The following is a 26,368-nucleotide window of genomic DNA, read 5'->3' on the forward strand; positions in this document are numbered from 1 at the left end:
TTTACTGTGGCAGTTTACCTGTGGGTGGCAGTTTTCTGTAGTTCTTGACACTGATGCTTTAGATCATTTTTCTTACAAAGTCCAGCTGGCTTATATGGCTAGAATAGGAAAATCGATTCGGTTGTTTACTGATTTTTAAAAATAATTCCCATTAAAATTTTCTGATGTTAATACTTTAAATAAACATGATTGATTAATATTTTTAAAAGAGCTAAAACCCTCAGAGACCTAGAAAACCATGGATGGCTTCCTCTTTAGTCAACTGGAGCCACAAAAATGTCAGAATCACACAGCCAATCAGAATTCACCTGAAACCAGACACTACAGAAATGGTCTCATTTACATAGAAAGAATTGGCTGATGGGAAAGGATAAGCAAAGTTGCTCACCACAACCATGAAAGGACTCTTCACAACTGGGCATAGGGACTCAAAGTGCTAATTTCAGTGCTTGGGTACATTCCTACAGGATCAAGCCCACCCTGCTCCGTCTAGCAAGTCCATGACATTTAGGTCTGCCAGATTAAACTGAGAAGTCCTATTTTTCCTTTTTTTTAGTATATATTTTCTACTTGTGAGTACATTGTAGCTATCTTCAGACACACCAGAAGAGTGTATCAAATCCCATTGCAGAGTTCTGTAAGTAGCCATGTGGTTGTTGGGATTTGAACTCAGGATCTCTGGGAGAGCAATTGGTAGTCTTAATCCGTGAACCATCTCTCCAACCCCTAACAGATCCTGTAGCAACATACTGACTAAAATTCTTTGTACATTCCTTCAAAGAGTTAATATTTCCAGGCTTGAATGACAATGATACATTTATAACTTAAATGAAGTATTTCATAAGTGACACTGGTCTCAGATATTGAAGTGGTGGGTGAACTATCAGACATAGAAGGATGCTGCAGGCCCCTGTAAATCTATGCAGGATAGCAGTAGATGTAATTGCACTTTTTATATATAATACACATAGCTTTCCAAACCTATTTATTTTTATTTTAGTTTGTTTAAGATTCATGACGTATAGAGCATTCTGCCTGCATGCATGCTTGCAGACCAGAAGAGGGCGCCAGATCTCACTGTAGATGGTTGTGAGCCACTATGTGGTTGCTGGGAATTGAACTCCGACCTCTGGAAGAGTAGCCAGTATTAACTGTGGAACCACCTCTCCGGCACCATTACTTCTATTCTAATCTGCCTGGTGTCTCCAGCAATTTTCTCATGAATGTTCTCTTGGCATGATAAAGTTTGATTTTAACCTGTGCGCTCAGAAGGGACACACATCTGCAATGACATGTTCATTTGGGGTTTTGTATTTGTAATCCAAGATCTTTTTATTTGTATTTAGCATGGAACTATCTATGTAAACAAGGATGTTCTACTCCCTGCCTCTGCCCTCCTGCTTGAACTCTTGAAGTAACAGTGGACCACCACCATGAAAAATCACAAAAAATCCACAAAAAAGCAATTAAGTACCTACTAGGGCGTTATGAAATATACTATCACCTTAGATGATTCACGGCATGGCGTATAGATTAACAACTTGTAGCTGGGTACTTCGAGGCATTGTTCCATTGGACTAGACAGAAGACTCTGGCATGAATTTTCTAATGGCGCTAAGTGCCCTTTCATTTTTCTGAAAGTCTTTTGGACTTATGCCAGAGTGAGGGATGTGCACGAATCTCACTGGATATTAAGTGTCCATTTCCTTTAAAGCTGAGGTTGGGTTTCTTTCGAGAGAGGAGTGCTTGTGACTGGGATGATTCAGGTCTCCTCCAGCCAAGGCAACTGTGGGAGAAGACATCACTCAGGTGCACTAAATTCTCACTTCCACAAGCTGGCACCCCATACCTAGCAAAACATATCCTCATTTCTTCAGGACAAACATGTAACACCATTTGGGTAGAAGGGGTCAGAACAAGACCACTCTTCTGTTTCCCTTTTATTTATTAAGTGGTGATCACCCTTATAGACAGCAGACTGCTGTGGTCAGAATGGAGGAAGGTGATAATTTAAGGCCCGTCACTAGTAGGAATTAAAAGTTGACATTTTTATCCACAGATAGTATACTAACATTTATGAAAATTCCAAGGATATAATCATTAAGGAAAATTTGCAAGCTGATTGCCCATTAATTATTATATATCAATTGTATAAAAAAATCAAAGAAAAGCTATTGCTAAGGAGTACTGATCAAAAAGACTGCATATTTTTATTTTTTCATTTTAACTTGGTTTCAAATGGCGTGTGTGTGTTCCTACATTTTATATTGATGTCAACAACGAGAAACTGTCCAGAGGGATAAAAAGAAATGATAGAAGAGGTGAGGAAAGGAAGGACAATGGTATTGAGAGGCAGAGATTGGCGCAATATATGGTGTATACATATATGAAAATTAGACACACACACAAACACACAGACACACACACACACACTTGTGCAATAGCAGCAAGGTCCTTAGCAGGTAAAAGAACTTGCTACACTAGTATGATTATCTGAGTTCAATACCTGGGACCCATGGTACAAACATGGACTGAATATTGTGGCATATATATGCACAGACACACACATATCCACTGGCAAAGAAAACTTTGAAAATTCATAAGCATTTGACTTTAGAGGCACAGGGATCAGGAGTTGGGAATGAGGTCACCCCAACATTCACTCACCTCAGAAAACCCAAGAACTGAAATTGAGCTAAGCTAATGAGTCCGATTAAAGTGTGGCAAATGCAAGAAAAAAGAGTTTTAATGTGCAAATATGCACGGCATAAACCACAACAAATATTAGGTTAGAAATATCAAATTGCTGGTCCTTTATATTAGTTGATAGAAAGAAAGTAACAAAGAAAGAAAAAAGAGAGAAAAGAAACTAAACGACAAACTTATGAAGGGAAGTAGAAGCCATCAAAATAAAGGCAGGGAATGAAAGAAAATGGGCTGGGGTGCCATGCTTGAAGGAAGAAAAGACTTTAGACTCTCTGCTCTGATGAAGCTGACTAAGGTGGTGTCTGCGGGTCCTTCACAGGTGCTTTTGCGCTGCCTGCTCAGCTTGGGCACAGTTGTTTGTCCTCTTGTATTCTGTGCAGATTCCAGGTAAGGCAGGCAGTGGGAGAGCCAGGTCTCCAGCTAACTGGCTAAGCTGCTGTGCTTCAGAGCACAGGGTGCTTTGTTGCAGCTTGAGCAGGAGCTCCTGAGTCTGCACAGCCGCTGCCACAATGTTTCCACCACACTCCTGCTTTCCTCCCCTGTGAAATCCCCTCCGGAGTCAGGTTTGCTGCTTGCTGTTGTCCTGAACTGCTGCCAAAGGAAAACAAGCTCGTTCCTGAAGAACTATTGCTGAACAGGTCCTCTTCCCCCACATCCTAATAACTTTTCTCTTCCATTACCTATGATGTGGGCTACTTATTAAAAGTAGTTTGCAAAAAACTTTGCCTCCATCCTGCTGTAGTAGAAATAAGGAAAAAGGAAGCAGGTCCTTTTGTACAAAATACTTTATCAGAGGTCTTAAGCTCCTCAGGCTTCCTCAAAGAAGCTCTGAAGGCAATTTTAGGAAGTATCTAATAATATTGTATGTGATAAAAGAAGGGAGGCCCTTGGGTCAACAAAAATCCAACTTTATTAGTCTGGTCTCTTAGTCTTCGGTGAATCTATCCAGGCTCTTCTGGCTTTTAGAGTCTCTGGGAGAAGTAATGTGTGATTCTCATAGGAGGACTGACTTTGTATGTTACCAGTACTTTTTCCCTTGCAGCTTTTATTACACTTATTTGTTCTCCATGTTTACTGTCTTAGGTAATATATGCCCAGGGGAATTTCTTTTCCACTCCAGTCTATTTCATACTGTGTGCTCCTTTTACTTTGATGAGTCTCTTGTTTAAGTTAAGGACATTTTCTTCTATGATTTTGTTGAGAATTTTTGTTTGTTTGTTTGTTTTTGTTTTTGTTTTTTGTTTTATTTGCCTTTGACCCAAGTTTATTTTCATCCTTCCTATATACTTTATTGTCTTTATCATTATTATATTTGTTATTTTGCAGAAAAATCCTGTCTATTTCTTGGATGTTTTCTTCCAGGATTGACTTCCTTCCTTCCTTCCTTCCTTTGCTTTTCCTTTATTCCTTTCCCCCTCCACTCTTTTCCTCCCTTTGGATTTAAGATTTCCTCTATCTATGTATCCATTCCTTCTATCATCTCTTCAATGCCTGAGGTTCTCTATTCCATCTGTTGGAGTCTGTTATTAAGGTCTGCCTCTGAGAGACTATTTGAGTTCCTACATTTTACTCATCCACATCTCTCTGTTTAGGATTTCTTTATTCATTTCCTTCCACAGTTATTGTTTTCACACATTTCTTTACTTTCTCTTTAAAGGCCTCTCCCATATGTGCAAATGCTGTTTTACAGTCTATTTTATTCTTGTTCTTCAATCATGTTGACATATTCAGGGCCTTCTGTCATAGTGTTGATGGGCTCTAATAGAGATTTGAATGTCATGGCTGTTACTGGTTGTGTTTCTATGCTGGTCTGTAGTTATCTGGGGTTGGGAAGATTGTAATTCTAGGTGCTGAATCTGGTTTTGTGTGTAGAAAGTATTAGATCCCAACCATGGATTTCTGCCCATCCTTTGCTCAGTTAGTTTCTGGATAAAAGATTCACACTAGCTTTATATCTATGATAATCCTTAATTAGCACAAGAACTGGGCAGATAGCTATCCTCTATACTATTATGCATATTTTTCCAATAATTCTGTTGTATAATTTGCCATGGTTTTGTCTGGGATGCTTTTCACTCCAATTAGCCCACTCACATGGCCATTATTTAAAGATTCTTACCTCATGGTGGCTTCTCCTCTATTCATGTTCTTCTTTCTACCCCGTCTGTCATGGTCTCCCACTCCCAATTGGAACCACCAGGGAACACCTATCTTAATTCTGCACAGCTTTTGACTATAGGCATTTTAATTTACAATTCAGAAATAACTTGGAGGTAAGGTCACATAAGAGTATGCATTGGTGTTTTCTTTCTTTCGTTTGTTGTTGTTATTGTTGCTGCTGCTCCTGTTTTTATTTTGTCTTTTTTTTTTTTTCAGAGCTGAGAACCATATCCAGGGCCTTATGCTTGTTAGGCAAGTGCTCTACCACTGAGCTAAATCCCCAACTCCGTTGCTGCTGTTTTTAATTTGTCTTTGTTGGTTTGGTTGGTTGGTTGGTTTTTGAGACAGTGTTTTTCTACTGTACTAGCATTTTCAAAAGCCAGTTGCTTGATTAAGATATCTGGGGTCAGAGAAAGGCCTGAGTGTTAGTATTCTGCTAGCAGCCTTCTGATGGAGAACTCACAACTCCTACAGCACCACACCTGCTTAGAGGGTGACACGTCCCCACCTTAAAGATATTGAACTAAACATCTGAACCTATAAGCCAGCCCCAATTAAATGTTGTCCTTTATAAAACTTACTTTGGTCATGCTATATGTTCTCAGCAGTAAAACCCTAACTTCATGGTCCTGTGAAGGATAATTTCCCCAATGTAGGGGACTGCCAGGGTGTTGAGGGCACATAATTTAGGGCAAACATAGTCATGAGCCTATTGAGTAGCGCTGACCTTAAGTATTAAATTATCATTTTCAGTTCTGTAATAGCTGCCAACTGTAGGCTGGATACAACGGGGGCTAGAATGCCATATACATCTAGTATAGGGCAAAGGGAAGGAGCATCATCCAGTCCCACCAGTCTCTAAGGCTAATTTAGTTAAGGTCTAATTTAGAGTTCTATTTATCCTTTCTACCTGCCCTTAACTGTGGGGATGATATGCATAATGAAGCTTCCAATTTGTCCCCAAGATCTTAGTTAGTCACTGACATTTCTGAAATATGAAGGCAGGCCCATTATCTGGTCCTATTACTTTGGGTGCTTCAAATCTGGGAAAATCTCTTCTAGTATCTCTATCCGTCTATCCAGGAGGAAATGTCCACAAAAACCAGCAGGTATTTTGAGCCATGTCTTTCTTCCTTAATCTCTATAAAATCAATTTTCCCAGTAGAGGCCTCCAGGCTCTTACCTCTCAGTCAGGAGTTTGGATATTTGGGGTGACTGGGAGTGTTGCTCAGCTGATAAGCTTTAAAGTTTGTCATTCGTTTTACTCCCAAGTGAGTGACCCTGTGGATCTTTCTGAGAAGAGTTCTTGTTAAAGAGATGGATAATATTAGCTTACATTCAGTCAATCATCACCATCCCATTTAATTTCTTTTTCTCCATATCAGTTGATCTAGGTGGTTCAGATAGAACAGTATCCAATCTAGAGATGCTGTTTTCTTTAAGACTATGTCCTTAGCGGCCTTGTTAGCCCATGTGTTATCTCTAGCCATTGGTTTCTTTTTCCATGATGAGGGCTTGTGTTAATGTTATTAGCTTGGCCCTTTGAATTGAAGTGTCTGGAGGAACAGACTGAGTCCAGACTAACTCCATTTCCAGTGTCACCACTGCCCCTGCTCTCCTCTGACCCTCATGGGTAAAGCTGCTTTTGTTAATAAACCAGATCTGTTCTGTCTCTGGCAGAGGAGAATCACTTTGATGGAGTGGACAGTCCAAGTCAGGGTCGGGCAGCAGAAATGCACGGTTCGGGGAAACAGGTGGCTGGAAAATATGTAAGCCATGGTAAATTGAGAAAGTCTGAAAATGAAGCCTGTAGGCATTACTTAACAACAATCAGAATTTTGTGTGTGTGTGTGTGTGTGTGTGTGTGTGTGTGTGTGTGTGTGTGTGTGTGATGAGTCGCAAAGTTAACTTATCTGTATCTTTATCCAACAGTGCTGTGGCAACAATAATAAGCAGGCAATCCTGCTGTCACTGAGTCCAGTTTCTATGATAAATAAGCCATTGGCCATTTCTATGGTAGTCTTTTCTCCTGGATCCAGGGCTTTGTTGGCTAGAGGGGCTCTAATTCATTCTTCTTGTCTAATCTGCACTCTTCTATAATCTTTGCAACTTTTATTAGCTTGTATCTGTAACTTTTATCTAATATTTGGCACTAACTAATTGAAGAACGCCCTGTACTAGAGTTCTCTGTTTTCTCTTATTTAATATCATATCTAAACACTGGCCAATTATTGTTTAAACCTGCTTGCAGAGCCTGGTGGCAAATCTGGAGGAGATCCCTAACCCTTACACCCATTAAATAACCAATCTGGGTGGGTTCCCTGTGGGCCCAAGGGCCAGTTTCTTGGCCTATGTCTGTGGTGAAGAGAACCTGTAAGAACTTTGCGGGGGAGTTGGTGTCATGTCCTGAATACAGTTTACTCTACATTATGCCATCCGGTGGCTGGTCCCTCAGGGGAAGAGATGCCTCAACATGAGCCTACCAGAGGCATCCCCTTTCTTTATATAAAATAAATCTTTTTCATCTTAAAAACTCAGAGACCACATTTACTCGGACAGGGAGCATGCATTTCTCTTGGCAAGAAGGATATTCATTTACTGAACAAAAGATGTGAGCAGGAGTCAATTGCAAACTCTGTTAATGGATACATATGACCACTTGGGGCCTCTCCTGTCATGGACCCTGGATGCCAGACTGCACTGTGTCTGCCCTAGGCAGAAGGAGAGGGGAAGAGGGGATAAATCGGTGTGAAAGGTAAAACCTGGAGCTGGTCCTGAGGGAAAAAGAAACTCAACAAATGACTGCTGAGAATTGAACTCAGGACATCTGGAAGAGCAGTCAGTGTTCTTAACCACCGAGCCATCTCTCCAGCCCCAAAGCTAACACTGTCATCAAGGATGGAGCTAACTGCTAGGCTGGACTCAGATTTTGTTCCCGTTGACAAAGAAGTGTTAGCAGGGAGGAGGAGGGAAAACTTCTGAAACACTATATCCTCTACTGCTGACACCTTGGGGGGGGGTCCTGTGGCCATTTAACATCAAAAGCAGGCCACTCTAAGTTACATTAAGTGGTCATTAGTCCTAACAACCTGTCCCATGTCAAAAAATTTCATCAGTCCAAGTCCAAGAACACAGAAAACAAAAGAACAACTAACACAAAGTGCCTTCCTTGGCAGCTGAAGTACACAGACCAGCCTGTCCATGCCACGGACAGGATAACTCAGGCCTTCTGCTCCAGCCACTGGCCAGATCAAAGTCCTGTTACTGAGGCTGTCCGAGCCCTCCTTAAGCTTGCACATATGAATCTAACCAAAAGCAGAACACAGAGAAGCTAGATAGAGGAGACATAGACAACTGTGGTACATCGCTCAAGCTGTCACTTCCCCGATTCACCACTCTCCTGTGGGTCTCCTCCAAGAGGTGAGTTTACTGGCCAATACACAAAATATGAGGTGCAAATTGAACCACTACCTGAACCTCCTGAAATGTCACTCACAGAGGAGGAAATCTATGTAAAGGCAAGAGGTTAGTCATTCCAAAATATCGGGGTCATCCCATTTCAAAGAGAGAAGTCCCTGAGCAGAGTCTAGAAGGGAGTTATATACTTGCAATTAAGGTAGAATTCAAACAATTGGGGCAGAATTTGGACAAAGGTAACTATATAGGGTACAATCAGGGGGGAGAGGCAACCTCCAAATAGACTGGCAGTCAGTGGGCTGTTCTGGGACTTTCTGAGGGAGTCGGATGGGGAGTCACAGGAGGCTTTTTCAACAGTCTGGTTTGCAGCTGTTGCAGGAACTACACTAGCTCTACTCCTCCTGGAAGGGAGGGGTCCTTCTGTGCTCAGAGGTTGGTGGTGGAATTTTCCCGCTGGCCTCAGATTTGTTCCAACTCGGGCTCTTTCATGGGGACTTTGGATTTGGAAAGCTGTGGGAATGCTTTAAATAGGGCTTAATGGGCTATCCTAGAACAAATATGGAAGACTTTGTTACTGAAAGTGGTTTAAATTGTGTGACTCTGTCCCAAGCCTTCTGTGAAGAATTTCAATATTTGCTTAGAGACTCTTTGGGGAGATTTTATGGTAAAGAATGTGGCTACCTTTTGCACTTGTCTGAAGAATCTGCGTGAGACCTAGATTAAGAGAATCAGATAAATTGGATTGAAAAAGGAAGTCTCAGAAACACCACTATGTGGCCCCCATCGTCTCATATGTTTGAAGAAGCCTCTGGAAGCCTCAGAGTGGAATGTGCAGGTTTGTATATGCTTGGCCCAGGGAGTGGTACTATTATACGGTACGGCTCTTTGGAGTAGGTATTTCCTTGTTGGGTCAGGTGTTTCGCTGTGGGTCTGGGCTTTAAGACCCTCATCCTAGCTGCCTGAAACTGAGTATTCTGCTAGCAAACACCAGATGAAGATGTAGAACTCTCAGCTCCTCCAGCACCATATCTGCTTAGATGCTGCCAGGCTCCCACCTTGATGATAAAGAACTGAAGATCTGAACCTTTAAGTAGCTCCAATTAAATGCTGCCCTTTATAACATTTGTCTTAGTCATGGTATCTGTTCAGAGCAGTGAAACCCTAACTAAAAACTTCACATAGATGCCTGGAAGTCTAGATAATTAGCATGCAGACCCCATAAATGTGTCCCTACATATCTGAAGAAACACTTTGTTCAGGTATGATCCATTGCAACTAGTAAGGAACACGATGAAGGACAAACGTCCACGGTAGGGGCTGGAGAGATGGCTCATCATTTGAGAATTTGTTTCTCAAAAGACATGCAGGGCACCTAACAATCCTCTGTCACTTAAGTTCCAGGTGAAACACAGTGACCTCTTCTGGCCTTTGGGGAACAGCATGCACAGACCTACAGAAGGCAAAACACTCATAAATATAAAATAAATCAACGACAACAACAAACAAAAACAAAAGCACCCAAAGGAGGGAAAACCAAAGGAGAAAACTCATAGGGCACCTTTGCCTGGATATTTTGTCCAGCTTTTAAAGAAATCTAGTAACTGAATTGTAAACTATGTGGTCGGCTTGAGTTGAAATCCCAAATGTAACACAGTACATTGTCAAGAACAAAAGTCATCATCCTAAACAAGAAGAACAAGAAAACAACCAACCATAAAAACCCTATCCCCTGAAAGCTCTTGCAATTTATTATCTCCTCTGTGCAGTTACAATTGATATCATGTTTGAAGGAAACCAAAAGCAAGCAATTCTGTTTCATGACTGCTTCTATACTCCCTATAATATTGTTTTATTTCCTGTGAGGTACTATAGAACACCTGATGAATATTCCATTAATATGTTCAACACTCTCATCCACAAAAGAGTATATTTTAGGGGTCACTAAATATTTGATAAGGATACAGCATTGATTTTTTTTCATCATGAAGTTGGTATTCAGAGTTGGAATCTACACTGAAAGTCCAATTGTCTTTGTATCTCAGTCTGACTGGGAAGTAATTATGATGCCCAATCCCTGTGAGAATGCAGAGATCCATCTCTGCCTGAGAGCTGTGGGATTTCAGATGGTTACATCACACTTCAATAAAGAAGGTTCTTAAGAGTGACGAGTTCGAGATCACTGTTTGATTCACAAGGATACATTCGATTTACTCAAAAGTAACAGGACACAAGGATTCAATATCTGCAGTGTAGATGGTCTTGCTGGCCTCCTCACAGAACCTCTTTCCCTCCTCACAGGATGCTTGCAGTTCAGTCTGCTCCACCAGCAGTTTTCTGTTCTCATTCATCAAAATCCTTACATTCTTCTTCAATTCATTGCATTCATTCAGGAGGTGGAAGTTTCTGATGCTGAATCAAAAACAAATAATGGTAAATCCCAGGCAGTTTCTGTTTGCCTGCCACTCCTGCAAGTACAATCATCCCTTCAAGGGCCCCATCCCCAGGCATCTCCAGACTAGAGCCACAGTTTACATGTTAGCACGAATTAGAGGCAGGTCAAATCCCTAGTCCGCACTCCACGGGAATCAAAGTACATCAGAAAATCCTGACACTAGAGTGTATATATACATCAAAGCAGAGGAAATGGTGCATATGGGTGCTTATGTGTTCATGGTATTCTAAAGCCATTGGCAGGTGGAGGGCCAATCCCCTCTGAGGGCTGATAGAAGACCCAGCAGCTATACAATCTTCCCATGTGTTTCTCATGGATCCCAGATCTTTTTTCAAAGTCATAGCTGGACAGAAGTATTCCCCACCTAGTGCTGGGGTCTCCTTTCTGTCAGTGACTCACCGGTAGGAATTGTTCTCTTGTGTGAGCTCCTTGTACTTCTCCATGGCATCACTTATCCAGTTGGTCATCTTATGCATATCCATCGTTCTCATCTCATGTTGGGATTTAAGCATTGGCAATTCAATGTTTAGCCTGTGTTAGAACATGGCCCAAGGAACAAATAACTGTCTGAACTCATTATTTCAGAATTAGATGAAGTGTAAATAAAAAATAGCCAATAAAAATTCAAATTCAAGGAATGGGGGCTAGGGAAGAAAGTGGAAAACTCAAAGACCACAGCAAAAACACAACAGGGAGACTCAAACCATCACTCTCCCATAGAAAATATTTCTCTGCAAATCAGCACACATTTGTTTTGAAATAAGTAATCCTTAAAAGGCTGGTGAGATATGGTCCTATAAAGACCCTCTGTATAGGAGGGGGAAAGTCTGAGAGCTGCATGTTTGGGAATAACAAGTGCCAAGAATTTATTCCCACAGACCTTTTCTAGGTCACAGTAAACCATCCTTGGATAATTAAAAAAAGAAAATAAAGTTCAAAGCAGGAAAATAAATAAATAAATAAATAAATAAGTGAAATCAGACTGTTTTCTGGACTACCTAAGCCCAGTATATAACACAAACTTGCTCCTTCCTATTGGTTCTGGTTAAATTCATTATCCTGGGCATTGGACGACAGAGCTAGGGGACCAAATGGAGGGAGCAGACCTTCAAGATCTGGCCAGGTCAGCATGAAGGAATTGAACAGTTGTGTACGAAGTATAAGATGTTTCCTCCAGTCTGTGCCATAGCCTTGGGTCCAACAGAAAGATGTGATGACATTTCTCTTGTTTTGAAAGCAGAGATTCTCAATCCTTGTTACATGACTCCCAGAGGCCATAACTACTTTTTACAGGGAAGAGGATTCATAACACCTCCTCCCCTCAGGAGAGCCCTATATGACAGCAAGGTAAACAGAAGGAGCAAAGTGCTCTGTTGATCAATGATGGCCTCCATGGACTCATCACTATCATGACCTGCAAACTGTTCATCAAACAAATCCTCAGACCCAATCAAAGGTCCCAGACTCCCTGATCCTGAGCAAAACACACACAAATACTTTCGCATCAATACGTACATGCCAACCCATATACAAACATAATTAGAATGCCAACTTTATCGTGGAGGTGCCATAGAATCAGTGTATAACGACCTAAATCAGAGTAAGAGTGAGGACATTCAGGCATTTCATTCCCACACTTAGATGCAGCAAGTGTGACCAGGTCCATCCAGCTGTTGAAAAAGACCAATCCAACTCCAAGGAGCTCAGGGTCAAGTACAAGAGAGGTTGACCCTAAACACACAGCACCTAGCTTCTCTCACAGGCCAGCACCTGCCAAGGCTCCTTAAAGTCCAGGATGAGAGGTGAAACACTTTCTTGATGTCTCTTGGCTTAGCAGAAAGAGCACAAGACAGTCAGTAGGTTACAGGGCATAATGACTACCTGTAGTTCAAACCATCATTGACATAAAGGTCCAGGATTTGAGAAAGTTCATCCCGCTCAGATTTACACTTCTGGATTTCAAGTTTTAGTTCCTCCAATTTCTTTATACGCTTTTCATGGTTACTGATGAAATTTTCTGATGATGCCTTCCTAATAAACCCTGTAGATAGATAAACACAAGTGAATGTACATATTGGATAGCCCGTGGGTAGAAAAGACCATTCTGAGTCTCAAAAGGGAGGTTGAGGAAGCGGAAAGGCTGGAGATTTGTTGAATCCCTGAAAGAGAAGAAACGCTATCCTTAATGTGGACTCTTAAGCTATTTCCCTCTTCCCAACCTCCATTGCCATACATAAGCCTCACTCACTATTACATGATCCCTCATCGTGAAAGATAGAATCTACCTCAGACATAAAGATTTGGGACATTGTCAGCAGATATCAGACGTGGAGCAGGTAAATCCTGGAGTTCACAGCACCATCAAACCCTAATCGTGTGTTCAAGCTTAAAGTGTCTGAGACCTCAATTCATGACTAGGGGATGCATCCTTCCTTGTTCTTGTCATCACAGACTTAGTAACCTACAGTAATCTAGAGGATGAAGTGCTTCAACTCCCAACCATGAATGGGCACATTTTATCCTCATAGGGCTTCCTCCTGGCATTCCTTGGCAGTAGAAATTAAAAAGCTCATAGAAAAGAAACTGCAGGCCTGCCAATTCCTGGCTCTCTGTCAAATTAATCATCAGGACTCTTGACTCTTGGTCTGCCATTGACAAATTCCAAGGCTCCTGCTTGTAAGGCCGCCTCCTGAAAGGCTCAGCTCAAACCTACCTCCTGGAGGAAGTTCCCCGACTCTACCCAGTACTCACTGTGCCTTCCCCAGAATGATTTCATTCTTCCGTACTTACAATACAGAAGGCCAGCTTTCTTCTGCCTCGGTCTGGTCTCTCCTTGGTCTCCCCCCTCCTTCTGAACGAGCTTGAGCAGCTGGTGAAACATGCCTATTTGTGAACCCAAAAGGCACTGATGGAACCCCAAAGGCAGTTGGTGTCACCACAACACTGGTGACATCACAGAAGATTCTAGTGCTCTCTTAGATACAAGAGATTGTCCAAGGAAGAGATTACTGATGACGTCACTCGGAAGTTCTATGGCTCCCTGCTACCCAGCTCTCCCAAAAGCAACCAATGTCTATGGGGCCCTTTTCTGCAGCCTCTCCTGTGACCCAGGGAATATCCTTTGGCAACTTCTCCTCTAGAGTTAGATATTTCTCTCTGCTTCATCGGATGTCATCAATGCTTTTGATGGGGAGAGTTGGTTACAACCCTGAATTGGATAAGAGATTTTTGTTAGCACCCAAATCCCTAGGGACCATAAATGAGGGAGATTTCTCTTAATAATAAATCTACACCTGAGACAATGCACATACATACAGTCCAATTCCCAAAGTGTCCCTGTTTCCTAGAGGCCAATATATTTCTCTTATACTTTTAATTTTATAAAACCTGAATAATATTTGCTTACTGGGCATTCCTTGATAGCCAGGACTATTTCCACATAAACGTCTATGTACTTCACAAAGTCAATGGTTTATAATCCTACTTTTTGCAATAAAAACTTCCTTTTCTTGGGAATATAGGGGGATTAACTACAGGGCAAATATAAAATCATAAATTTCTGTCCCTTCTTTTACATATTAAGTTGGACATCATCCCTTTCTCAAATATAGCCAGACAATTAAATTGGTCATCAGTGAGCAAAGGTCAACCTGGACTGTGTGTTCCTACATTGTAGCCCGACAGCCATCACTTCTCCAATATTTGTCTTCCTTCATTTCCAAGTCCAGGCACGAGGATATCGGGGGTTGCCCCTTGATACTTTACTCCTAGCAAACATAAGAATCAGCAGGATGGGGAGGGAGTCGAATGGCCTGTGGTCAGGTTAAACCTCAATTTTAGTGGGTCCCTAAGTTCAGGGGAAAGTCCATTTGGCATTGTCATCTGTGGCTTCTGTGTTCTTATCCTAGGTGCGCTCAATCTGTGCTATGACGCCTCCTAACCTCACAGATGTAAGAGTGAAAATCACGTTTGTCTTTTCTGGGAAGGGCTCTGCCTCTGACTCCCACCTGGAGTTGGACAACATCGCTATGCAAAACTCAAAAAGGAGGGGTGGAGATGGTGGACGCCTCAAAAGTTTAGGGTCATTTCTTCCAAATAAGGCACACATTTTTCCAATGTAATTTTTCCTTTGTTCTTTCACTCATGGTGGCTGGCTTCTTTCCTGGCCTGAAGTATACTGGAGTCCAATCTTTTAGACGACTGAAGCATCTGTTTGTGAGATGACAGGCCCACCAATGGGCCTGCTGCATACAGGCTCCTATCACCAAGGCAGTTGTTGTTACAGGATCATGGCATGGCGGCAGCAGCACACGATCTCTCAGTCTTCTCTGCTGCAATTGCTAAAATAATAATAGGGTTGTTTGTATTTTTAAATATTTTATTGGAAATACCTACAATGCTGGTCAGAGTTGATACATGCCTTTAATCCCAGCACCCATAAGGGTTTTTTTCTCTTTTTTTTTTCTCTTCTTTTTTTGCAATTGTTGTTAGAATTCCCATTGTTTTCTTTGGTAATTCCCTCTATTTGCTCTGTACCTAGAATGTTACCCACACTCTTCATGGCCCTATTCTTCATGTTAAAGATTTTACTCTCACCATCCACACCACACATGATCACATTATTTACTTTCAAATAAGAAAAAAAGGCATGAAGAAGAGAGTTAACTCATATGGTCTCAGGTAATCAACACAACAGGACTTTCAACTAGGCTGCTCTACGTTCCAGCTCACTGGATGCAGGCCTGAGGCCATGGGGTATCTTGGAAAGGAAGAAGCACACACTACCTCACAGCTCTCTCTGCTGGCGACTGCTAGAATTGTGACAGGACCTGTGTTTGTTGGCACACGCCTTAATCCCAGCATTCAAAATTTATTTTAATCGTTGATGTTGTTTTTCTGTTTGTTTTTTGTTTTTAATCCCCCCAGCTAATTGCTCTATACCTAGAATATTAAGCTCACGCTCTGGAGGGACCTATTCATGTTAGGCGATGCTTTTATTCTTACTAACCACTCCACAGATGATCCCATTATTTCCTTTCAAATAAGAAGACAGTCATAGAGAAGTGAGTTAACCAGTATGCTCTCACAGAAGAAACACATCACGAGTATGGAATGGCACCCCAATCTTTTGCATTTGTTATGCCTTTTAAATTTTTTTATTCTTTATTTGTTTTTAGTTACATTCAAATGTTAAAGCCTTTCTCTGTTTCACACCCATATCCCCCTACCTCATCCCCCTCAACCTGTTTCTCTGAGGGTGTTTTTCTACCCACCCAACCCTTCCTGCCACCCTGCCCTGACATTCTCCTACACTGGGGCATAGAGCCTTCGCAGGAACAAGGGCTTCTTCTCTCATTGAAGCCCAACAAGCCACTCCTTTTCTACACATGCTGCTGGAGCCCTGGGTCTGTCCATGTGTACCATTTGAATGGTGGTTTAGTCTCTTGGAGCTGTAGTTGGTTGGTATTATTGTTGTTATGGGATTGCAAACCCTTTCAGCTCCTTCAATCCTTTCTCTGCCTCCTCCATTGTTCTCAGTTCAAAGGTTGACTTCAAACATCCGCCTCTGTATTTGTCATGCTCTGGCAGTGTCTTTCAGAAGACAGCTATATCAGGCTCCTGTCAGCTCGCACTTCTTGGCATCACCAATATTGTCTGAGGTTGGTGGATGTATATAGACTGGATCCCCAGTTAGGGCAGTCCCTGGGTAGCCTTTCCTCAGTCTCTGCTCCAGACTTCATCTCCACACTTCCTCATGTGAATATTTTTGTTTCCCCTTCTGAGAAGGACTGAAGCTTCCACACTTTGGTCATCCTTCTTGAGCTTCATGTGGTCTGTGGATTGCATCTTGGGTAGATTTGTGCTAATGTCCACTTATCAGTGAGTGCATACGATGTGTGTTTTCTTGTGATTGGGTTTCCTCACTCAGGATGATATTTTCTAGTTCCTTCCATTGACGTAAAATTTCCATGAAGTCATTGTTCTTAATAGCTGAGTAGTACTCCACTGTGTAGATGTGCCCCATTTTCTATATCCATTCCTCTGTTGAAGGGCATCTGCGTTTTTCCCAGCTTCTGGCTGTTATGATTACGGCTGCTATGAACTTAGTGGACCATGTGCCTTCATTGTATGTTGGAGCATCTTTTGGTTATATGCCCAGGAGGGGTATACTGGGTGCTCAGGCAGTGCAATGTTCAATTTTTGAAGAAACTCCAGACTGATTTCCAGAGAGGTAATCCAGTTTGCAATCCTACCAACAGTGGAGGAGTGTTCCTCTTTCTCCGCATTCTCGCCAGCATCTGCTAACACCTGAGTTTTTGGTGTTAGCCATTCTGATTGGTATGATGTGGAATCTCAGGGTTGTTTTGATTTGCATTTCCCTGATGACTGAGGACTTTGAACATAACAGAAGACATTTTAAGAAATGATGCTACCCTAACTGGTGGTCTGCATGTAGTTGAGTGCCAATGGATCCATTTCTATCTCTTTCTACACATTTCAAATCCAAGTGAATCAAGGAAATCCACATAAAACCAAACATGCAGAAGCTAATAGAAGGGAAAGTGTCACAAATTGCCTAGAACACATTTGCACAGGAGAAAGTTGTCAGAACAGAATACCAAAGGGTCAGGCTCTAAGATCAACAGTAAATGTATGAAATCTCAACAATCTGAAAACTTTCTTTGGAGCAAAGGACACTACCAATAGGACAAATCAGCAAGCTACAGATTCAGAAAAGAGTTTTACCAACCCTACATCTGAGAGAGTGCCAACATTCCAAATATACAAAGTACTCAAATAGGTAAACTCCCAGACAACCAAATAACCCGACTTTTAAACTGGGATAGAGAGCTAAACTAAGAATTCTCACCTGAGGTATCTCAATGCCTGAGAAACTCATCAAGAAACGTTCGACATCCTTAGTTATCAGAAAAAGGCAAATCAAAACGAACCTGAGATCCTTCATTACACCAATCAGAATGGCTAAGATAGAAAACTGAGGCAGTAGCAGATTGGGCTAGGATGTAGAGAAAGTGGAACACTCCTCCATTGTTGGTGCGATTACTAGCTGTATAGCCACTCTGGATATCAATGTGGAGGATCAGGAAACATTGCAAATAGCTTTACCTGAAGACCCAGCTTTACCACTCACTTCAGCGCATATACTCAAACCTGATCCACATATGACAAGGACGTGTGGTTGAATATGTTCATAGCAGCCTTACTTATATTAGTCAAATGCTGGAAACAACCGCGATAGACCTCAACTCAACTGAGGAATGAATGTAGAAAGTGCGCTCTATTCAAAGAGAGGAACAGTACTCGGGTATCAAAAATGAATACCAGCACCTTTGTAGGCAAAGGGATGGAACTGGAAAATAGTGAAGTAGCAGAGATCGAAAAGGACATAACATGGGATGTATTTAGTGACAAATGGATGTTACCCAAAAGTTCAGAAGACCCACTATACAAATCATTGATCACATGAAGGGTAACATGTCAGAAGGCCAAATTGTGGATGCTTGAAACCCACTTAGAAGGGGGGACAACATAATCATGGGAGGCAGAGGGATGGAGGGACCTAGGTAGAGGCATGGAAGGATGGACAAGGGGCGGGGGGAGTAGCAACAATGAAAAGAGACAAGAGAGAAACCCAGAGGAAAAGTGGAATAAATGACAATAAGCATCAGTGGTGGGTGGTGAACTTGGGTAACCCAAATGAAAAATGAAGAAGTCAAAATGTCCTCGTTTACAGATGACCTGATTCTATTTTAAAAACTCTAAAAATGTATCACCGTCTTTTAAGACTGATAAATACATTCATAAAAACACAATACAATGTGAACACACAAAATTTCTTAGCCTTCCTTTATGCCAATCCAATTCATACCATGAGAAAATCTGGGAAAAATTCCCCTCATAATAATTTGAAAATATAAAATAAAATGATGTGGATTAAAATATTTAATGCAAAGACAACTATGAACTAGCTAGAGGTGATGCTAAACAGACAAGTTGTCTCTAAAAAATTAAGTTTCTTAAAGCTGAAAATACATTCATTAAAGTAGTAGAATGCAAAATAACACACAAAACTCATTATCTTTCCTGTATACCAAAAACAAACCATGGGAAAGAAATCAGGGAAATATTCTACTCAAAATACTCTTAAAATATATAACAAAACACCCTGGATAAGCACACTTATAAAGCATACTATTAGTAAGAAGACATAGGAAGTACCCATGATCCATCCTGAATACATATAAGAACTTTCCAGCTGATGTTCTGAAAGACCTTAAAGACTTGAATAAATCAAAGCTTTTATATCTTTATGGATAAGTAGATAATATAATAAGGTCAGTTTTTGATGAATTAATAAAATTAATACAATAAATAGTGATTAGAAAATTTTACTACAATAAATCACCCACTTTTATGAAACGCATGAATTTGAATATAAATATTCTACTATGGGAAAAAGGACAACTTTTAAAGTACAAAGAGCTAACATGTTTAGAAATATAATTTTAAAGAGAAAAAAAGAGGAAGAAAATTGTCATGAGAAAAAAATGTGATAGTTACTTAAGCAGTGTCATGCGGTTGGCAGAGCGAATATTTCAACAGATTAGAGTGTCCAGGAACTGTGTTTATTGATTTAAAAACCTTCAGGAGGAGGGATTATCAGAGCAGATCTCAAGAAAATTCCGAATGTTCAAATTAGTTTCCTATTGTTATAGGAAACATAAAAATGCCACTGTGGGAAAGTGAAGGTTTTATTCACCCCATAAGTTACAGTTCATCATCAATGGAATACGAGATAAGAACAGAAGGCAGCAGCTTGACAACAGAGAGGAACTCTGCTTACTCATCTGCTCAGCTACCTTTCTCTATGACCTCTCCTCCCCTTACTAGGGCTGGTACCACCCACAGTGGGCTAAGTCCCCATACATCAATTGCCATCAAGAAAATGCCAAAGACACAGCCTGCCAGCCATTCTGATGGCGTCAATTGCTCAAGAGTGCACCATTTAGACAGCTACAATTAGCCATCACAGCAAGGTATAAAAGGAAAATACAAACCTTAGCCTACTCCAGAGAAAAGTAACACTTCATGAATAGAATTTGAGGTCACAAGTGAAGTTTCGTGTGAGGAAGAAATTAGAAGGAATTATGACAGAAATCGAACTTTATTTAAAATAAAAAGTGACAACAAGTCAAAGCCACAAATAAAATGTTGGTAACTTTGACCTCTTCAAACCTCTTCTGGAGGCTGCAGGGTGGACGCAGGGCATGGTTGTTGGCTGGCACCACCATGGCCCATTCACTGTTTTGGTGAAGGATTTTCCATCAGAAGCCTTAGCCTTAGTACAGAGGCCAGGTCCCAAGTACTAATCATAGTCAGTCAATTGGATGACAGATCTTGTGCTCCAAAGAAATGGAAGAGTCCATTTAGTCATGATTTCAGGATGGCTGTAACTCATTTCAGAGTCATAGATATTGCAAGCATCTAGGACACCAAAAGACCCATTGTCTCACACCAGTATTCTCTGCTGTGCCGTCAGTCACCACGGTAATAATCAGTGGTGAGCTCTATAGTATTATTTGTTCCAGTTTCCTGGTGGTGCTGCTTCCAAATACTGTTTCTTTGACCCAGACAGAAGCTTCAAGTAAAATAATAAATAATTTTTGCATTGAAAGCCATTGGTAGCTTGTAGTTGTAGTTAACAATGAAGACCTCAAGCAATCTTCCCTCAGTCCTCCTGTTTTAAGTTTTTTGTTTTTTGTTTTGTTTTGTTTTTTGCTTTTGCTTTTGCTTTTTTTCCATTTTGGTGATTTTTTATTTTATTTTGTTTTGTTTTGTTTTTCTATTTTTTCTATTCTTCTCAGGATGCATGGAGTGATCAAGAAGTTGTCTGAAGAAGTTCAAGTCCAAATTCAGATGTGCAGAAAGACCCCAGCATTTCTGGCAGGTCCACTGTGTTTGCTGCATTAGGGCTTTTTCCCTTTTGCCTTAAATGTTACCCATCTCCACTCTCTAGGAGCCTTTTATCAAGGCATAATTAGTAACATAAATATCATTATTATTTGAATTTCAATTATCCAATTCTAACTACTCTATCTCCCACTTTAAACCAGAGACAGGCGTTGAGTCCTGTAGGGTGTGGTTTTGATGCTTAGATCAGGAATCTTCCTGTGAACACTGATTCTTGAGAGTTCAATAAAGATGCTGTTGGCCAACCAGCTGGGTGGCATAGGCAGGTCTTCTAGTTTTCCTCCAGGCAGGCTAGGAGACACAGGAGAGGAGAAGGGATTTAATACTTCAGAGGGAGTAAGAGCTACCAGCCATTTGAGATCTAGGGCTGAGTGGCAATTGGTGGCCTCCCAGACTGGGCTTGGTGTAGCAGGCAGGAGGTTAGAAACACAATAAGCTGATTTGGGGAGCTGAGCTATGACTAAAGGCACCTGAGTGAGCTGAGGGCAGATTTAGAGGTGCTGAGCTGGGAGTAAAAAGGAGGGCATCCTATTTGGAGGAGACTTAGAAGAACCTGGCCACTGAGCCATCTCATCAAAAGTATCTTAATGTGTGTGTCTTTTATGTGCAATCCAAAGAAACCTGATAGCTTGGTCTGCCTAGAGCTTAAAGTGAGGCAGTAGAAACAACACTCTACAGAGTCCTATGTGAGCAATCCATGGGCATTAAGGAGCGAATCCAAAGTCACCTTGACTAAAGTCATATTTGACTTTGCTGGTACTCTGACTAGGACCAACATAAAACTTCTTGGGATTTTCTTAATCTCCTTTACGAATAGAGATGAATGTACCATCTGCTCTGTCGTCTATGTTACTATGGCTACAGTGAGGATCTAGTATGCTAAAGCTCTTCATCTGATTTTCCAAACAGCATCTTCATACGAGTGTGGACTTCTGTGGGTTGTGGGAGGGCAAGGTTGAGAACACTGGCTGAGAGCTGTGAATGGAGAAGTGGGATGGTGCATGCAGGAGGGAGGGAAAGGCCTGTGTGTGGCTCATAAACAAATTCACAATATCCATTGATTTAATAACCATTCAGGAAGTGGACTTCTGCAAAATGACTTCAGCTGACCAGCATGGCAGGAAACCAGAGACAGATTCAATGGGGATTTAGATCAAATGGATGGGAAACATGGGCTTAGAGGCAGAGACGTGTCAGCACATGAAGAGTGGAAAAGACAGTGTTGTCTGTTAAGCTGCTCACCCCCATGGTTAAAGGCAAACGGCAACAGGTTTTAGCACTGAGGAAAAGAAGAAATAAAAGCCAATTTGTTGAAAATCCCCATCACCAAAAAGTAGTGACATCCTCTGTGATGCACATCATCTCTCAGGGGCACTGGCCGTCGGAATGCCTGGATGATGGCTCTTGGCATGGGCTCTGCCTGCACCCCTTTCCTAACTGCAGAGCTCAAATCTGCTTCAGCTGGGTCATCAGCTCTCCATTCTGTTGCATGGAGATCAGATCGCTGCGTCTGCCTATGCAGTCTTTCTTTACCTATGAAGACCCGAGGAACTGTTCTCCATCCAGTGAGCTGTAGTAAGTAATCTTGAATGTCATTGGTGTTGTTAGTGGCTGTGATGTTCACGAATCCAGAAGACTAGGTTTGAAAGGCAGTTGACTGAGGATTTCTTGGGTCTTTCTGCAATAGGGGCAGGTGGGCTGGATGAACACGACCACCTTCCCAGACGGACACTTGCAGTTCATAAACCACTGAGCCACGCTGACAGGCTGCAGCTTTCCAGGAAGGAACATTCGGTTGAAGGTACTGGTCCCGTGTCAAATGGAATTGGAAAACCTGATGTCTTTGCTTCTGTGGACTAAGACTGGAAAAACCCAACTACATAAAAATCTGAGGACAAGTTGTGAGGGGTTTGTTCTTTCCTCCAATCATGTAGGTCCTAGGGAAGGAGCTCAGGTGTAGGGAGTTGGCAACAATTACCTTTATCTGCTGAGCCATCTCATCTGCTGAATCCCTCATTCATGGAACTGAAGAAACTCTGTATCCATCCTGGTATTCTGTGTATATATCTGTGTATCATTCGTAGAGTGGATACTTTTGTCTGTTGGTTGGAAAGACCAGTCTGGAGGGCTCATGGTTGGTCTCAGTCGTCCAGTCCAGGAGCTGCTTTACAAGAATCACTCACATGATCTGGAAGAAACTCTTTTTATAGGCAGTGAGATGTACTGGAACAATATCAACCATCCTTCTCCCTTCCCAGTTTTGAACTGAATCATTCTTCACCAAAGGCCTGTGGTCTCTGCTGCAGGCTGCACCCCCCAGGCTGTCTGAAGCTTGCTCATAGCTGTGCATTTATGGGACGGCAACATCATTTCCTCAACACTTCACCCCCAGGAGAGTTTTTCAATTCTTTATTTAATCTGATGGGTCTAATCTACATCGTCACCCAGGATGAGATGGGGGAGTTCTGCTCCAACCCTTACAGTAAGAGATGCTGATAGATGATGTTGTATCCACTAATGTCCTACATGGACGCCTGACAGTTTAGACAATAAGCATGGCTGTCCAATATATGTGTTCCTCCTGGTCCCTAGAAAGAGACAGTGAGAAAATATGCCTTGTCCATATGAAGGCAGAAAAGAATTTTTGGATCTAGAAGACAAGGTACGAAGGACTGCGTGTAAATCCCAGTGACTGAGAAAGCAGCCTGGAGCCAGTTGTGTTATTGAGACTTCAGACAGCTTGGCCTTTACACATGTGACACAGCAGACTTCCATGAGCAAATCCTTAGCCTGGAAGATGTAGTTATGGTAGCCAAGAACTACTAACACAGAACTGTCCCCTTTGCCTGCCTCTTACTACTCTGATCTCCCACATCACAGGAGGCTGAATGGTCTTCTGCATACCCTGAGACGCAGCTCACAAGGGACAGCGCCTGTCTTCATCTGAGCTTCATCTGAGCCTGCCCTTGGCCTGTGGTGGATGTGCAGGAAGTGAGCTGACAGGTGAAACGTAGCCTTGCTGGGTCTCAAAGTGCAGCTTGAGACTCACCCACTGTGATTGTCAACACTTCCATGTCTCCATTGGGAGGGCAGTGTCACAAGGTCCTCCTACTGTCTTCTCACTCCATTCACATGCTTCGTGTGACACAAGCTCATTCACAGTTCACAGGAGGCAGCACAGCTTCAGAGCCCTCATGTCTGGCCACAGAAGCCAAGAGAGCAATGTCACAGTTCACAGTGGTAATGTAGATATGCCAGGGCATTTCCTCCAAGTTTTACTTTCAAGTGCATCCTTTTATTGCAGTTTACGATACTCTTTCTAGAAGGCCACGTTTCGGGAGAGCATTTGGATTTTGCCCCATCCACAGTTTACAGATTACTTACATAGACTCCTAGAGGATTTCAGTGGCAAGGTTTCCCTAAAGTTGTATGCCAACTAACCACACACACACACACACACACACACACACACACACACACACACACACACGGTGCAAGGATAATAGAGATGTGCATGTTGAAGTAAAGTTAGGACAGTGGATCTAGAAGGTAAGATGTGAAGTGTTGTGCTAAAATCTAAGACCCTAGGACGGAGGATAGGAAACAATTGTGAGTGGTGCTTTCCCACAACTTGGCCACATGAACAATGAAGTATGAGACAACAGACCTGCATGGTCAAAGCCAAACCCCAGGAATATACACAGTCTATTGAATTTGATTGCAGCTCATCTCTCTGATCTGTAATAGAAGAGTTCAGGTGTTTCCCACACACACACTGTAGCAGCTGAGGGCCAGCACCTCTCCTGCATACTACTTCATTACAGTCCACCCCTAGCACCCTGTAGGATATATAAGAATGGACCTGATAGGTGATCTTTTGACCCAGTTTAATATGTAGCTGAAGCTGAGAATGTCAACATTCCCAGAGCTCTGTTGAGCAGCAGGTGCTGATTTCCTCTGGCTCCCTTAGCAATGCTTCAGAAAACCAAGGAGACAGCCTCCTCAGGCATATTCACAGCTGCACAGGATGGAACTTGGCTTCAGGAGACTTTTTTTTTCCTTCGGAGATGGGGACCGAACCCAGGGCCTTGCGCTTCCTAGGTAAGCGCTCTACCACTGAGCTAAATCCCCAGCCCCGGAACTTGGCTTCAGAACACCCTAGTCTGAGGTATAGAAGCCAGGATGAAAACTCCATCAGCATTCAGTTGCTATGGAGATGCCCAGAATCATGGATAGATCTCTCTAGATCCCAGGACTGTAGTAATAGATGCCTTGTATTGGTAGAACATGGTCGTTTAGTTCCCCTACTTACTGCTCAGGACACCTAGAGAAGTCAGGAAGGAGCCAGTCCTGGTTCTGGTTCACTGACTAACAGTTCTTCACTGCACTAGAAAACTGCATGACACTCACACGTGTTGACTCAGAAATCTAAGGGGACCACTATCAGGGAATGGCAGTCAGAATAACTCTAGTGGAAAGCCTGAGATGATGAGGTCTCATCTAGAAGTTCTTCTCTCTCCCAGATATTAGTGTCAGACACAAACTGAACCAATCCAAAGGGGAAACAGTCAGCCCTGAGGATACCACACTAGTCTCTCCCTTCTTCCTAAGGACCTTTGTCTTCTAAGTAAAAGGAGTAAAAGCCATGAGCTCTCAGGAAAACAGTGGTGCCCTTCCCAACAACTGGCTTCTGAAACAGAGAAATTAATGATGTAAAGTCTCTGACTTCCAGGAACCATAACAAGCAGGGAAGTCCAGCTGCTTCTTATAGGCTCCCAGCTCTGGGTTTCCAGAAGGCTCAGCTCAAGGCCATCTCCTCAAGGAACCTTCTCACCCTTCGCCCAGAGCTCACTGAGCTTTCCCAAGGACCATTAATTTCTTCCTTTTTTACAACAAGACAGAAGGCCAGCTTCCTTCTCCCCAACTCTCACCGATTCATGCTCTTTGCTCTTTCTCCCAAACGGCCTGCTTAGCCTGGACAACAGGTCAATCAGTGAACCATAGAGACACTGAAGGAACATCCCACAGGCATTTGGTGGCACCACAACACTTGTGACACCACAGAAGATGCCAGGGCTCTCCTGGATACAAGAGATTGTTCAGGGAAGGGTCTACTGACGACGTCACTGGGAACTGCCAGGGCCTCCTGCTAACCAGCTTTCCTTATGGTGACCAGATTCTGAGGTGCCATCTCCAGGAGGCTCTCCAGTGACACAATGGAACCCTTTCCATATCTCCTCCCTCTAAAGCTAGAGATTTCTCTTTGCTTCATTAGTAGTTACCTGCTCTGAAAGGGCAGATTGCGTCAGGGCTTGGCATGGGGAGAAAAGATCAAGGGACATGGGGTGGAAGATTCTTCTGGATAATAATTTTATTCCCAGATCCAGTCCTTTGACATACATTCCAATTTCCTAGGTTTTCCTGTTTCCCAAAAGTCAGTATTTCCCTCCAGACCTTTAATTTATTGGATATTGGATTTCATTTTCTTATTGTGCATTCCTTCAAAGGGGGCTTTCTTTTTATATATTCATGGATGTGTACTCACGAAGTCTCTGTTTCGCATCCCTCTGTTGCAATGATCTTGGTAACATAGTGAACCCAGTTACACAGTGAATATACAACTTTAAATGTTGTGCACCT

The 26,368-nt window shown here is 42.2% G+C and overlaps 2 protein-coding genes across 2 annotated transcripts in view; both read right to left on the minus strand.

Annotated features, from left to right (window-relative positions):
* LOC148000697 (disks large homolog 5-like) overlaps positions 1 to 26,368 on the minus strand; it is a 90,948-nt gene that overhangs the window by 34,005 nt on the left and 30,575 nt on the right. The gene's annotated exons all lie outside the window — the stretch shown is intronic.
* LOC148000700 (disks large homolog 5-like) lies at positions 10,466 to 13,699 on the minus strand. Its single transcript, XM_087586952.1, has 4 exons — positions 13,526 to 13,699; positions 12,617 to 12,776; positions 11,135 to 11,266; positions 10,466 to 10,692 (listed from the first exon to the last, which is right to left on the minus strand). Exons 1-4 carry the CDS (start codon positions 13,614 to 13,616, stop codon positions 10,491 to 10,493), a joined length of 585 nt encoding a protein of 194 aa, XP_087443078.1. The 5' UTR covers positions 13,617 to 13,699; the 3' UTR covers positions 10,466 to 10,490.

This window comes from Rattus norvegicus, chromosome 15 (genome assembly GCF_021556685.1).
Source record: "Rattus norvegicus strain SHRSP/BbbUtx chromosome 15, alternate assembly SHRSP_T2T, whole genome shotgun sequence".
Classification (NCBI taxonomy): Eukaryota; Metazoa; Chordata; class Mammalia; order Rodentia; family Muridae; genus Rattus; species Rattus norvegicus.

What these genes read in the sequence shown, in the direction of transcription:
- LOC148000700 (XM_087586952.1), bottom strand. Translation starts at nt 13,616, where the DNA reads ATGTTTCACCAGCTGCTCAAGCTCGTTCAGAAGGAGGGGGGAGACCAA. An exon ending in GAAAGCTGGCCTTCTGTATT is followed by an intron (nt 12,777 to 13,525) that starts GTAAGTACGGAA and finishes ATCTATCTACAG; the next exon opens with GGTTTATTAGGAAGGCATCA. An exon ending in AATGATGGTTTGAACTACAG is followed by an intron (nt 11,267 to 12,616) that starts GTAGTCATTATG and finishes GTTCTAACACAG; the next exon opens with GCTAAACATTGAATTGCCAA.